The sequence below is a fragment of the Coenobita brevimanus genome, chromosome 25, assembly GCF_032717465.1.
Source record: "Coenobita brevimanus isolate Jiangsu-jjx chromosome 25, ASM3271746v2, whole genome shotgun sequence".
NCBI classification, from domain to species: Eukaryota; Metazoa; Arthropoda; class Malacostraca; order Decapoda; family Coenobitidae; genus Coenobita; species Coenobita brevimanus.
The window spans coordinates 13,553,401-13,569,359 of record NC_136978.1 but is presented as its reverse complement, the minus strand read 5'-3'; the positions used below and the strand labels follow the sequence as shown (position 1 = coordinate 13,569,359).

The 15,959-nt window shown below is 43.3% G+C and overlaps 1 protein-coding gene across 1 annotated transcript in view; it reads left to right on the top strand.

Annotated features, from left to right (window-relative positions):
- LOC145393722 (uncharacterized) overlaps positions 1-15,959 on the top strand; it is an 848,279-nt gene that overhangs the window by 431,869 nt on the left and 400,451 nt on the right. The window contains exon 46 of the mRNA XM_080267765.1: positions 2,836-3,108. Within this exon, the coding sequence (XP_080123891.1) occupies positions 2,836-3,108 (273 nt within the window). The remainder of the gene's footprint in view (positions 1-2,835; positions 3,109-15,959) is intronic.

Below are 15,959 nucleotides of genomic sequence, written 5' to 3'. Positions count from 1 at the left end.
TCAGCCAATCATCTGGGACAACACACTCATAAATAATCCTATTTATCAGGTCAGTGACTAAACTCACCCCTATATCGCCTGAGGCCTTCAACATTTCGGCAGTCAACCCAGACACACCTGCTGCCTTCCCCACCCTCATCCTGCCTATTGCCTCACTCACAGTAGCAGTATCAATCAAAGGCCAAGGGCCAGACACTGGATCTGCTGGCTCCAAACCTTCCCTGTCCCAGTCAAACTCCTCATTCAACAACTGGTTATAATGCTCTCTCCATGCATCTTTAATATCCTCACTGTTCACCACTACTCTTCCTTCATCATTCTTCACACACTGCTCACCTATGATATCCCGATTATCCCTCTTCACCTGACCTGCCACCCTAAATATATTTTTCCTTTCCCCATGATTTAGGTTAGCAAGTAATTGTCTCTGTGACTCAGACTTTGCCCTGTATACCTCTCTTCTAGCCCTACGCTTGGCAGCCAAATATTCCTCTTTGCTACCACCCTTCTTCCATTCCCGGAAAAGCCTTCTTTTCTCCTTAATTGCAGCTTCTACACCCTCATCCCACCACCAAGTTACTTTATGTCTTGGTGGTTCTCTTGTCCAGCCGCATGTTACATCAGTAACTCTCAAGAAATTGTTCTTGAGGGCTCTGTACCGTTCATTAACGCCTCTGTCTACAGCTCCCTGTTCAGCCACCACTCTCCTCAACTCGCTATAGAAGGCATCCCTTACTGCTTGGTTTTTCAGCTTCCATATTTTCCTCCTAGGTACATAAGTCCTCTTTTTCATCACTTGTTCTTTAAGCACCTTATCACAAATCAACAGTTTGTGCTGCTGCACACACTCCTCACTTCCTATAACTTTAACATCCCTCACTAACCTCCTATCGGCCCTCCTAACCAGAAAATAATCTATCTGACTGCTATTTCCCCCAGACTCATATGTAATTAACCTACTGTCTCTTTTCCTAAAATATGTGTTGCACACAATCATATCCGTTGCCTCCCCAAACTCGAGTATCCTTTCCCCTTCTGCATTCCTTAGACCATACGCACATCCCCCATGCACTCCTTCATAACCTTGTGCTGCTTCACCTACATGACCATTTAAGTCCCCTCCCAAAATCACTATCTCATCATCCCGCATACCACCCACTACACGTATTAAATCATCCCAAAATCTATCTTTCTCTGATTCATCCAATCCTGCCTGTGGTGCATATGCCGATATAATCGCAGCTACCTTTCTTCCCAACAGAATTTTCACTACCAATATCCTATCGCTTACTCTCAAAACATTCATAACATATTCCACCCATTTCTCCGCAACCATCACACCAACACCTCCATATCCGTCTGTCCCCCCCTGCCAAAACAACTTATAGCAACAGTCCTTCCCAACAATCTTTCTGGCTGATCCACCCCTGTACCGGACTTCCTGCAAACACGCTACATCCACCCATCTCCTACTGAATGCCTCAACGACTTCCCCCGCTCTTCCCCTCAAACTTCCCACATTCCATGAACCCACCCTCATCCCCATGGGTGATTTACTGTCCTCAGGCTTGCTTTGAAACTTATTTTGTTTTGTCATCTTCAGTATTAATAAAGGGGGACAGACACAGCACAGGTCCCACTCACTGCACAGTCCCAGGTCCAGGCAATGGATCTGGGACCCCTAGCCCACCAGCTTACCAGTGGCTGTGGTAGTGGCCTCGGGGCACCCCGCCAGGACAGCTGCAGGGACACCCTCCAAGCGCGTCTTGGCACTGCAACTATCCTGCCATTATACACCCACTGATAGGGCAGCCTCCTGGGGCGCTACTCCCAGGTTCGGGCCCCTCTCTATTGGGCGGAAGCGGCAGCCTGGGAACCGCAATGCCCTGTACCCTCTAGCACAGGCCTGAGCCCCATCTCGCCCTGGACCCACGATCTATGCTGGCAGAACTCACGCCACGCCTCCCCCCAGAAGTCCGCCACTAGGTAGCGAGGGCAAAGTTTTCTGGCCGCATGCCCTTGCTGGCGCCAACCCCTGTAACGTAGTGGGATACGTTGTGTGAAATGTAAAGTGCATGTGGTGTAGTGCATTGATAGTCAGAGGAAATGTTTGGGAGAGTATGCTGGTCTACTCTCTATGTTACTGTCACACTGAAAAGGTCAGCAAAGGGGGATGGTTACATAGCTAGTGAAACAGGAGCTCCAGCTCTCCCTATCACCAGCATTCCCATTTATATATACAGTATATATAAATACAGCATATATATATATTTTTTTCTGTCTCCGACTCTGGGCAAAGGCTTCAGAGCCTATATCTCGGGGGCAGTAGCCTATCCCAAGGCCCAGTAGTCCTCCTACACCTCCACATGTCACCACTTCGGCGCTGACACCCACCGTCCATATTGAATACATGCTAGGGCTGTCTCATACAGGACTGGTGTATTGGTATATATATATATATATATATATATATATGTATATATATATATATATATATATATATATATATATATATATATATATATATATATATATATATATATATATATATATATGTATATATATATATATATATATATATATATATATATATATATATATATATATATATATATATAATGTACACACACTTTTTTCTTTTTTTAGCAATAAAGAAGTTGCATATACTGTAGACTTAATTTATCATGTCAGTAAAAGAGGTCCCTCTTAAGTTAAATAAAAGTGTTTGCAAGTAACAGGATAGTACTGTTCTTGAAAATGTATCTCGCTGGGCTGGAGGGTCAATAAATTTTTTATGCTTTCTGTGGCTAAGTTAGATGAGATTTATCTTTTCAGTTGCACACCCATTCTGAGGCCAAGTACTGGAACTTGATAGAGACAACAGCAGCAGGTTGGTGGAACAGTAGTAGGATGGAAGCTGAGGCAGAGTTCCACTGGGGAAACCGCACGCTTGAAGTTGAAGGATCAGGATGGCACAGGGAGGAGGAAGGAGAGCACTTGGTGGAGATAAATGGGGAGGTGCGCAGACCCACGGCTTCTACCTGGAGACAATTGCAATCTTCCTTTAGTGGTTCTTTCAGTATGGCACAGAACCCACCAAGTCTTCAGGTCAGTACTTTTCTAATCTGGTATAATATCTGATGTTTCAGTCATGTAGAAAACTGATACTTACTTTTACTTCATAAAAAAAGTGAAAAATTTAAAAAGTAGTTTTCAGTTTTCTAAAGCATCTTGGAAAGAATTGATTTATCTTTTACCTGTAAGTACTCTTGTCCCCCTTCTACCACAGGGATACAGTGGGCAGGAGATGCCACTGAACCTATCATGGAGAATGGTGTGTAGTCCTGTGCTATGTGTAAAAAGGGTGTTGGGAAAAATTCTTTCCTGAGTACAGCTTGTAATGGAGGTGTGCACAAAAGATGCAGCTGTGTTAAAGGTACTGTAGACTGCATGATGTGAGAATTTTTCAGTGTGTGATATGGAAGAATATCCAGTCCACAAACAATAAGAATGGTGAGTTTTGACTGGGGAGACAGTCACCTAGTATGCATGGAGAAGTTTTGTTGTCTGTAGGGCATTGTGAGTGTGGGAGAGGAGTAGAGGGTAACACCATTGGTAGAATGAAAAGTGGATGCATGATTTTAATCTTAATCATGAAAAGGCCTTCTCTTGTAGTCAGAGGCACTGTCTACACAGTATGTAAGAATCAGTGTGCTGTATGATGGAGACATGACCTTTAAGAGAAGAGGATACAAGCTGATTGGAGTGCGCTGATATGAGAATGTTGGGATGGATGAGGAACTGATTGACAACAAAATAATTTGCAGTGAGAAAGATTTGGCTTAAAAATACAGTAAATCCTTGTTATAATGAACCCTGGTATGGTGGATATCGGATTCACCTAACACCATGAAGACCACAAAACAATCTGTCCGCTGTACTGAACAAAGTCCATTAAATGGGACGTATCACGTGGCTCTTCTGAATGCCTCTGGGCCCAGTGAAAAGTTTTTTGGCTATAACATATAATGTCCATTAACCCCGCCCTACACACATTCATTGCCTCATATGAGGTGATATGCAGGCCATCCCTGGCCACACTGATCGCCTCATATGAGACGGTGTATCTCCGCACCATAATTTCAAGCATGAGGAAGCGTCAGTGGTTTCTGTGGGAACGCTGAGTCTCCCTCTACACCATCTGAACTGTTGCCAATCCCTGCCATACCACAGTCGCCAAATACCACATATTTAGTAATTCAGATATGCAGGCCATCCCTGGCTGCGCTGATTGCCTCGTATGAGGCGTTGGGTCTCTGTGCCTAAATTTCAAGCACGAGGAAGCGTCAGTGGTTTCCATGGGAACTTACAGTCTCCCTCTACACCATCAGAGCTGTTGCCAATCCCTGCCACACTACAGTTGCCAGATACCGCATATTTAGTTATTCAGTTCTCATGTGCAGCCCAGCAATGGCAGATTCACACCCGTCCACCTCCCACGGTGCTGGTGACCCATCTCTGCCCTCACACCCACCCAAGAGGCGTAAATTACAAAAAGACGAGGGTGATGAAGACTTTGAGCTCAGAAATACTGATCTGATGACAAAAAAATTAAACATAATATTAAAATAAAAAGTCCAAAAAAATGACTCAGAGAAGGTAATTGAGTTGATAAGAATGAGCTCAGCAGGGCTTAAAGGGAGCACATCACATGGCCCTTATGAACCATTTCCCACATGAGGGGTACCTCAGAATGCAGTTACCAAGGTTGGCGGCAGTTTTTCCTACCCACTTAGGCTAGGTTGAAAACCTGTGAGTAGATCAAGTGATGAGTTGGACTATTTTGAAGCTTCTTCCAGTAGGTCTGGGCAGGATTGGAGTTTGTCAACAGATATACTGAATCGCACGTGATTGACCTCAGTCTTGTTGTATCTTTCATTGTGTTCAGACAACCATTTACACATCTCACATCCCTTAACTTTGCCAAGTGTTTTCCCACTGTGATTGTGAAAAATGGCTTCCAGTAAGGAATCTCCCAGTACCTTTCTGTTGAAAAAGCATCTGGAAAGCCATCTTTTCCAGTAGTGATGATAATAACAATTAACTCAGTGTACAGCCTACAATAGGAGTAGCAGTGTAAGCAGTGCACATCCATCAATACCAGTACAGTGTACAGTACATAAATTTCCTACCCTGTTTACATCAACCTAACCTGAAATTGCCCTCTCCCCTTTGTGATCGTTGTGTTGTAATAACAGACTGTAGTAATGTGGAGTAATAATGAAGAAGTGCGGTGACAAAGATATGAAATAAGCTGCAAAAGTGTGAAATTATGGACCAGGTTAGTGGGAAGTGGGTATAGTTTTCATTTTTAGTACTAGAATATACTGTTCTACATTTATTTTTAAACATTTTCTTGGAATCATACCTTGGGGAAGGGGCACCCTCTGATATAATGAACCTGGTTTCCCCTAGTTAGTCCATTATAGTGAAGGTCTATGGTGTTAGAGAAGTGATGGTGTAATGGGGTCTGTACAAGCCAGCATTGCTTGTGGTGAAGTGGGGATTCTATCTTTGGCTTATGTGTAATGTGTGTGAATGGTGATTGTTGGGACCTGTGTTTGAATCCTGGCTAGGACAGTAAGTAATTTAGTAAGTTTTGTACAGCCTTTTATGTTGCTTGGCAGTGGTGTGGGACGTGAGGTGAGGCTTGGTTGGTGATATGATTCACATGGGCAGTATTTTTGGTCTGAGCTGGTAGTATCCTTGCCATTACACATCCCACGAATGGGCTGCAGGTTTTGCCACCCAGCATCCCATGATGGCCTCCACTGTTATGCTGCCTTGAGTGTATGTGTGTGTGTGTCATAAGAGCTCATCATATCTTCTAATATATTATAGCACTAGCTGTGTGTGTGTGTGTGTGTGTGTGTGTGTGTGTGTGTGTGTGTGTGTGTGTATTTTGGGCAGCCAAAACTACACATTAAAATTGCACCAATATTGGCACAAAACTCGCAAAAAATTTGCTGATGTGAAAAAACTTGGTCCCGTCACGATTGAAAAACTTTTACTATATTTAAGGAGCGATCACGTTTTGACCAGAAAACTCTTCTCCCGGCGCCTGGCACAGGATCTCCCTAGAATTTTTTGCCCATACCTATAACTAAAATATATTATAGCAGTGCGAGAGCCCTCCACAGGAGCAAGTGTGAGGGGCCCGAAGGGTCAACGAGCACTTGTTAATCACTAGAGATAGGAAAGGATAGCTTAATGGGGTCTCTGTAAGTGTACATTCCTTGCAGCAAAGTAGGGATCTTCTTTTTGACTCAAATATAATGTGTGAGTATGATGAGCATGGAGGCCTGTGTTCATATACCAACCAATACAGTGATTATTTTAGCAAGTTTCATATTGCCTTTACATTGGAAACTGGGATATCAAAATGATTTGGACATTTTGAGAGGAAGGAGGAGTATGACTGGATGAGGAGGGTGAGGTCCTGGATAGAAACCTTTAGAATAGGAGATTCAGCAGGAAAATGGCTTATTATTGCAGCACATGCAGAGCTGCCATTGGTTGAAAAGACCTACACGTGCCATCAAGGTCAGTGGTCCCTAAATGGATCCAAATGTACACATAAATGAAACATAAACTGTGAATTTTTTTGTTGGTGCCCTGCCAGCCAGATGGGCTTTTTTATCCTTACCCTTATTCTTAGAGATACCCTGTTAGGAGGATTAAGTCCTTCATATTACAGCCACACAGTCATTTTGAAGTTTGGGTTTTCTTTGAAGAGCTTTCATTTAAATGTGTAACTGAAGTCAGGATCATCCTGACAGTGTTTTAACTTACATCAGTCTTCTTGTGGTGGGGTACTTCTTGTTGTTGTCATGCTTTCTTGATGTATTATACCCTTTTCTGTGCATAATATGTTGTTTTAGATGAACAACATTGGGACTAACGTAAGTCTTGTTTGTGTGACTTTGATTCTGTGTGATAACTGACCCTTCTTTTAAGAGGCAACTGTATAAAAAGTTCAGTCTTTTAAGGCACCCTGAGAAAGAGGCCTTCAGGCATCTTACAACACCACTCAGGCATTTGATTTGGTAACAAGAGGAACTTTCTCAGGGAGCTGAGGAATGAGTGCATTGGTGCTTGTCTCTGTTTATCATGTCTCATGAAGTATGGTGACTTTCTTCCTAGGTCATCAGTGTCTTGTCAGATATTGAAAATGTGTTCTTTTCTGTGTCATTCTTGTACCCACTTATGCAGGGCTCTCACCCATAGTCTTTGTTGAATCACTCTTAACAAATGGAAGTTTCATGTATGCTACCACTTTCTCTCTTGCCCATCATTTTCTTTTGGGCTGTCTTTTGTCCCACCCATTCTGGTGTTGAACAGTCCAACCTTTTTTATGTAGGGATCTGGGTCGTATTAGAATCATTTCACCAGTTCTGTAGGGATTAGGACAATGTATAGTATAGAGTATCCTCCAAGCCACACGAATTTGATTTTTATGGTTAACAAAACTATGAACCTAAACCAAGTTGCACAGCTTCAAGTCCAGTTTCAGAGATTGAGGCTTATGGAATATCTCCCCCAATAATTCAGATTTGGCATGCCGAGATGTCATTGTGCATAAGTCTCATCCTATACACAAACTTAAAAAAAAAAATGACATTAGAAAGGCATAAAGTAAAAACAATTACCTTGAGGAATTTCATGCCACTCTGCTGCTCCATGGAGGTGCAGAGGAGTTGGAGGCCAGCCCCAGAGTCAGCTTTTCTGTCACAGATCCTCCTCTCAACTTCAAACCAGTCATTGTCATGCCAAGGTGAATGCCACAGTTTGTTGCTTTACAGTTTTCATGTCACCATTTAATGTCTGTTTTACAGATTGATAATTGGGTATATCTTCAGAAAACATATCAGTTAGCAAGTTTGATCATACAAGGATTGAAGGGGGAAGTTGGGGTTAGGCTGGAGATGAGATAAACACGTTATCATTTATGTAATGATTTTAAGCAACCTAAGATGCACAATTTTCTCTGTGGTATAGTGGTAGAGTGTGCATTTCGCACACTGGTGAGCGCGGGTTCACCTCCCGCCAGAGTTGTAAAAACTTTGGGAAGCGTTCTCCAAGCCACTTGCTACTTTGGCGGACACAAGGGGTGCTGTGGTTGAACCAGTGTCGCATACTAGTATGCTTGCAGCCAATCGGCTTAAGGCGGGCTGATTACACTTGGTTCACAGACTACACACACATCCAAAGCCACTACAACACTACAATCACACTCACAAGCACTTCTCACCCTACATACAGTCTCTACCAGACAGCCTAAGCCACTGGGTAGAGATACATTGGGGGGGGGGATGATAATTGGGTGAGGGGGGATGATAATTGGGTGAGGAAGGTGAGAAGTGTTAATATTGGGGGTGGGGTTGTGAGGGGTAGACCGAGAAAGACATGGGACGAGGTCATTAAGTGTGACCTTAGGGTTAAGGGACTGAACAGGGAGGCTGCAATGGATCGTGCAGCGTGGAGAGCCGCCATTAGGTGACCAAGGCCGACACATGCAAGCATGTTGGAGCCTTTAAAAACGAAACGAAACGAAACGTATCGCCGCTGCTTCAGTAGGGATAGGCCAGTCATGCAGTGGACCTCAATGGCTGCTGCTGCTGATGATGATGAAGATACACAATTTTGAGTTACATTATTCCTTAGGTTAACACATTAACCAATGTCCTCAGAGGTAGGGGGCATTGTATGTTGCTAGACACAACTTTTGGAGTGTAGTAAATACTAAAAACTGAGATTATACAGAAATAATGGTACAGTAATGATAATTATAACCATATTAACTTCAGAAATCAGGTGGAAGGAAATATTCAGAATTTCCTTTTTTTTTTTTTTCCATTTTTTCATTAATGAAAAACATATGATCTTTATGCAAATACGCAGTCATTTACCACTTATTACTGGTATTGTAATTGTAAGATAATGTGCGAACCAAGATGCAGTCATAACATTGTTTCTATAGTTATTTATGTAATACAGTAATCCTTTGATTTTCTGACATAATAGAGCCAAAAGCATATCCAGATACTGGCGACATCCGGATATGGAACAGTGTCCTCAACTGTACCCATACCCTACCTATATCCAACCTACTACCTCTGCTTAACCCATATGTACAGTAACCTTCCAAATTTTGGCAATGTTCTTCGGGCTTTCAGCTGTATGTAGACGCCAAAACACAAATGGGAATATCTAGTGTAATGCTAGACACTTTCAAAACAATGCATAAACAACAAAAATCCACAAATACCCTACCTATATGTACAGTACCCCTCCTGATTATGGCAGTGTTCTTCAGTCTTTCAGTTATTTGGACATCAGAATACACATGGGAATGTGCAGTATAATTCTAGACACTAAAAAAACAATGCATAAACAATATAAATCCACAAATAACTTACTTGTATATACAATACCCATCCTAATTGTGGGAGTGTTTTTCGATCTTTCAGCTATGTACACATCAAAACACACATGGGAATATCCAATATAATGCTATACACTGAGAAATCAAAGGTTGGGGGAATGGACTCTCTGACCACCACATGGTGGTGAAAGTTGAGGTTCAAATGAAATGCAGGAGTAGGAGAAGGGAAGGGCAGGAGGAAGTAGTCCATACAAGGAGGATAGAGAGGATGCAAGAGATGGCAAGAAAGCAGAATATAAGAGTGATCAGGTGAATATGATTTGGAGCAGATGGGGGACATGGAAGGTATATTCACAGAAGTAATCTGTGCAACATGTGAGATGGTGTGTGGGGTGAAGAGAATACGAAAGGGGGTGCAAGGAACAGCATGGTGGAATGAAGCAGTGAGACAGGCTGTGACACAAAAGAAGACAGCATGCAGTGACTGGATGAGAAATGGGCATGGAGGAAGTTGAGAGATGGAAGAGAGTTATATTTAGACAGGAAGAGAGAGATGAAAAGATTAGTAAGAGAGAGTATGGATGAGGAATTTGGAGGGAAAATTTGAGTGTGAAGTGGAGGGAATGTAAGAAAATGTTCTGGAAAGAGGTAAAGAGAGTTAGACAGGGTGATAAAGAAGTTATTTGGGGAGTGAATGATGAAAATGGTAGATTGATAGCGGTGATGGGAAAAAAAGTGAGCAGTTGGAGAGAACACTTTAAGAAATTGTTGAATGTAGAGAATGAAGTAATGTGAATATAAGTGGCTGGGGAATGGCTGTGAGGAGGAGGGAATTGAGAAGAGAGCAAGAAATCGGTAGGATGGAAGTTGTGGAAGTAATGAAGAAAGTCAACATGGGGAAAGCCCCAGGAATTGATGGAGTGTGTGGTGAAATGCTGAAGCATGGGGGAGAGATTTTAGTAGAATAGATATGGAAGATGTGCAGATTGGCCTAGGAGGAAGGTAGAGTCCCAGAGGATTGGGAGTACAAAGGAAAAGTGGGAAAAGAAGTGCGTAGTAATCATAGGGGTATTTGATTTCTTAAAGTAGTACGAAAAGTATATGTTAGGATACTTATTGACAGAGTTAGGGAAATAACAGAGGAATTAGTTGAAGAACAGGGAGGTTTTAGGAAGAGAAGAGGTTATGTAGATCAGATATTCATTCTTAGGTCTTTAGTGGAGAAGTTTCTAGAGAAGGGACGGAAGATGTATGTGGTATTCATGGAATTGAAGAAAGCATATGACAGGGTGGATTGGAAAGGAATGTGGAAAGTATTAAGAATATTTGGAGTAAATAGGAAGTTGTTGAATGCTGTGAAGAGGAGGCTAAGGCTGCAGTGCATGTGGATAGTGAACTGAGTGAATTTTTCTATGTGAAGGTTGGATTGAAACAGGGATGTGTCATGTCTCCATGGTTGTTCAATCTGTATATGTATTGGGTTATAAAAGAGATACAAGGTAGGGCAGTGGATGTTGGAGTGACCCTAATGAGAGAGGGCAGTGTTTGGAAACTCCCTGCACTATTGTTTGCAGATGATACTGTATTGTTAAGTGAAGATGGAGAGGAAGCGCAAGGCTTGGTGGATGAGTTTGGGAGAGTGTGTAAGAAACGGTATCTGTAGGTGAATGTAGTGAAGAGTAAAGTTATAGTCTTTTAGAGAAATGAAGCCACTGAATGTATGGTGAGGCTGGATGAAGAAGAAATGGAAAATGTAAGTGCATTTAAATACTTGGGTAGTGAGTTGAATAAGGATGGAAGTTTAGTGTGTGAAGTTCATGACAGTATTGTGATACCAGCACTAATGTATGGAAATGAAGCTTGGACCTTGTAGGAAGGACACAAGTCAAGAGTGAGAGCAGTGTAGTTGAGTTCTTTGAGAGTAGCATTTGGAGTTACATGGAGAGACACTGACAAATGAGGAAGTGAAGGAGTATTGTGGTGGTCGCTGTGGATGTGATAGAAAGCATTAGGAAAAATACATTGAGGTGGTTTGGCCATGTGGAGAGGATGGTGAGTGAGAGACTAATGAGGAGAGTGTATGTGAGTGAGGTGGAAGGGGGGACAGGGAGGGGGAGGCCAAGGATGAGATGGAGGGATGGAGTGGAGAGGTATACAAGAGAAGGGGGGGGTGAGGTGGGAGCAGGGCAGTGAAATGGCATTGGATAGGGTGACATGGAGGTGATTTGTGTGCGGCCACCCCTTACCTGATTGAGGTCTGTCTATCTGTCTATCTATTGCCAGACACCTCAATCCCGTTTGGGGTGGCCACAAACAAATCGCCTCCTCGTCGCCCTGTCCCCCGCCATTTCACTGCCTCGCTCCCAACTCACACCCCCCTCTCTCATATACCTCTCCACCCCATCCCTCCGTCTCATCCTCGGCCTCCCCCTCCCTCTTCCCCCCTCCACCTCACTCACATACACTCTCTTCACCAGTCTTTCACCCTACATCCTCTCCACATGGCCAAACCACCTCAGTGTATTCCTCCTGTCGCTTCCTATCACATCCACATCCACACCACAATGCTCCTTTATATCCTCATTTGTCAGCCTGTCTCTCCATGTGACTCCACAAGCTCCTCTTAAATAACTCATTTCCACTGCTCTCACTCTTGACTTGTGTCCTTCCAGCAATGTCCAAGCTTCACTTCCACATGTAAGAGTTGGTATCACAATACTGTCATGTAGTAACTTTTTCACTTCCATGCTCATTTCCCTGCTTCTTATCACTGCTTTCAAGGAACCAGCAACCTTTCTTCCCTGCTGTACCCTTTCAAGCACTTCACCCTCCAAACCTCCATCCTTACTCATCACACTGCCCAAGTACTGAAACATATTCACATTTTCCTATTCCTCACCATCCAACCTCGCTGTACATTCACTGACTTCACCTTAATCTCACCAGATTGAGGTGTCTGACAATAGATAGATAGACACTAAGAAAACAATATATAAACAACAAAATCCACAAAAAACTCATGAAGACGACAGTTGCAAAAAGGATACTAACCCTCTCAGGAACCATAAGTTTTCAAGTTTCTGGGACAGCAACTAAGTGAAGACTGGAGAACTGAGATATGGCTGATTCAGTGGGCAGAAAGAAAAACGCTTCCACGGCCAAATTTGCCCCCGGAAATCGGATTTATTGGAATAAATTGTATATTGTCATTTTCGCTCGTGTTTGTAAGATAGGCTAAGAGAAACACACAAAAAGGATGAGTAAAAATACAAAAATGCAGTGAGAATAAACTTGTTCAAGAGTACAAAATAGCATCAAATAACTTCCCAGCATCCTAGTGCAAAATTTTGCCTGCACCAAGCTCTCTCATGGTGTTTCAAAATTTCAGTACAACCAATAGCACAGTATTTGATTAAATTGCCAAAAACTACTCACTGGTGGTGATGCAGGGAGGTAAGTTGTGGGAGGCAGGCAGCACACTTAGCAGGGATAGGGGAGGGAGGGCTGGGGGTTGGGGAGGACGACACGCCCTGAGCTGGGAGGAAGACACGCCCTGAGCTTGGATGGGGGTGGAAGATGGACAGGAGAAGGGGGGTGAGAAGCGGGGCCAGCCGGGAGACTTTAACCATTTGGTAGGGAGCTGGATGGCCATATTTGCTCAGGTTGTGGGTTGCAGTCTGTATTACTTGCACTCAGCCATTAGCGTCTGAGTGATTCAGGGTGCCAGGGGACTTTGGCCATTCGGTAGGGAGAGACAGCCATTTTGCTCAGATTGTGGGTTATGGGCCTGTCTTACTTGAGCGCTGACGGAACTTACTGAGTGATCTGGGCTGGCGGGGGACTTTTACCATTCGGTAGGGAGCCAGACGGCCATTTTGCTCAGCTTGTGGGTTGCATGCCTGTATTACTCTTGCACTGGCTGAACTTTCCGAGTGATAGGGGCAGCTTTGGGACTTTGTTTGGTAGGGAACCGCGCAGCCATTTTTGCTCAACTTGTGAGTTCTGTCTACTACCCACGCATGGCTGGAGAGACTGGGTGGCAACCCAACCAATTTTTTTTTTTAAATTTTGTAGGCCTCCCAGCTGCCGATGTCAGAACTTTTATGTTTGGATACGAACAAATAAACCTGGATACGGATTTAATAGAGCCAATTCCTTACGTCCACATATGGAGCGTGTCAAATATGGAGCATCCGGATGATTGAGTGATTACTGTAATTTGGCTGATAATGATGACTGAACAAAGCTGTTCACACAGGTGAAGGAAGGCTCATAAATTAATCCATCCATGATTGAACCAAGAATTGTACCAGTATTCCCCTACTAGTAGCGGAGGGGCCCAGGGGTTAGGCTACTTAATCCAGACATTCAAGGCAAAAATGATCAGTTGCTTGCCCCCAGGGGAATTATGGTATGTTTTGTTTTTATCATTTCATTTTAAAAGGCTTCAGCATGCTTGCATGCATCGGCCTTGGTCACCAAATGGCAGCTCTCCATGTTCAGTCCCTTATCTCTGAGGTCACACTCAGTGACCTCGTTCCAAGTCTTTTTCAGTCTGCCTCTTGCAACCCTACCCCTAACAGTAACACTTCATCTCATCCTACCTCTTAACTCTTCCATCATAAACCAAGCCCCCCTGGCCTTGCACTCAAGGACGCACTGCACATCCACCTAATCATTGTTATTTCTGTACATTTGAGTCTGTGAATTTCCTCTTCCTTTACTGCCGAGGTCTCATTACCACACAGCATTACACTCTTAACACATGTCGCATACAAAGATCCTTTAGCATGGAGGATGAGCCCTATCAATGTCAGGAGAGGCAACAGCTCCCAGAACTTCCTCCAACCACTCCTCACGCAAGCCCCAGAGCTAACTCCAGCCCCACCTCTAGCACATACCATCTCTCCCAAGCAACAAAACTCTTCCACACACTAAAAAGACTCACCAGAAAGATCAGTCCTTTCATGCCTGACAATCTCCACGTACACTCCTTGACACACTGCACACATTATCTTGCAGTCTACCTCAAATACCACTACATCTCTTATGCACACACTTATCACAAACACTGCACAATATGGAATTGTCACGCCTTTGTGACAAACCGCGTATGGCCAGGTTCCTCCTTTTTTGACAGTACCACCACCAGTCCTAGATACCTTCACTATTGTTTTGTCTGCAGTTACTCTCAAGCCCATGTGTCCCATACCATCTCTCCACTCCCTAAATTTTTTTCTCTGTCTCCCTTCATCATCATAAAACATCTCCTGTGGGAGTCCCATTTTGAAGTCTCGTAAGAGTGCTTCAGGTACCATGATAAACAGCAACAAGCTCACAACTGACCTCTGATGCACATCAAGATTCGCAGAAGACTCATCCCTCAAATCTCCATTCCCTCTTACTTGGGTGCTCACCCATATATATAGCCATAACCATCCTAACCAGCCATTCCTTGATCCCTACCTTTCTCATTGCCCACTTCACCACTGCCTTAGGGACTCTGTCAGAGGCCTTCTCCAAATCAACAGAAACAAAGTACAGATACCATTTCATTCCTATATATTTTTCCTAAAGCTATCAAACACTGAATATGGCAACAGTGGTCTCTTTTGCCTGGCATAAACTCAAACTGCATCTCATCAATGTTCACTCTTTCTCTAATCACACCTTCTAGAACTCTCTCCATTACTTTCATTAGCTGGTCTGAAAGCTTTATGCCTCTATAATTTCCTATTTCCAGGGCATCACCATTCCCCTTGTACACATTTACAATCACACTCTTCAGGCAGTCATCTGGGACAACGCACTCATATATAATCTTATTTATCAAGCAAGTAACTAACCTCACTCTTATATCTCCTGAGTCCTTCAGCATTTCAGCAGTCAGCCCAGACACACCTGCTGCCTTCCCCACCTGCATCCTGCCAATTGCCCTGCTCACAGTAGCAGTGTCAATCAAAGACCAAGAGCCAAACAGTGGATCTGCTGGCTCCAAACCTTGTTCTAGTCAAACTCCTCATTCAACAACCAGTTATAATGCTCTCTCCAGGCATCTTTTATGTCCCCATTGTTCACCACCACCTTTCCTTCATCATTCTTCACACACTGCTCATCTATGATATCCCTGTTTTCCCTCTTCATCTGATTTGCCACCTTAAATATCATAGTTTTCCTTTCCACACTGTTTAGGTTATCTAGAAAAAATCTTTGAGACTCAGATTTTGCCCTTTAAAACACTTTCCTAGTACTATGCTTGGCAGTCAAGTATTCCTCTTTGTTGCCACCCCTTTTCCATTCCCAGAAAAGACTTCTTTTCTCTTTAACTGCAGCTCCTACACCCTTATCTCACCACCAAGTTACTTTATGTCTGGGGGTTCCCCTTGTCCATCCACACACTGAATCAGTAACTTTAAGGAGATTGTTCTTTAGAAGTCTCTAGTGTTCATTAACACTTCTGTCAATGTCTTCCTGTTCAGTCACCACTCTGCTCATCTCACTATAGAGGGCATCC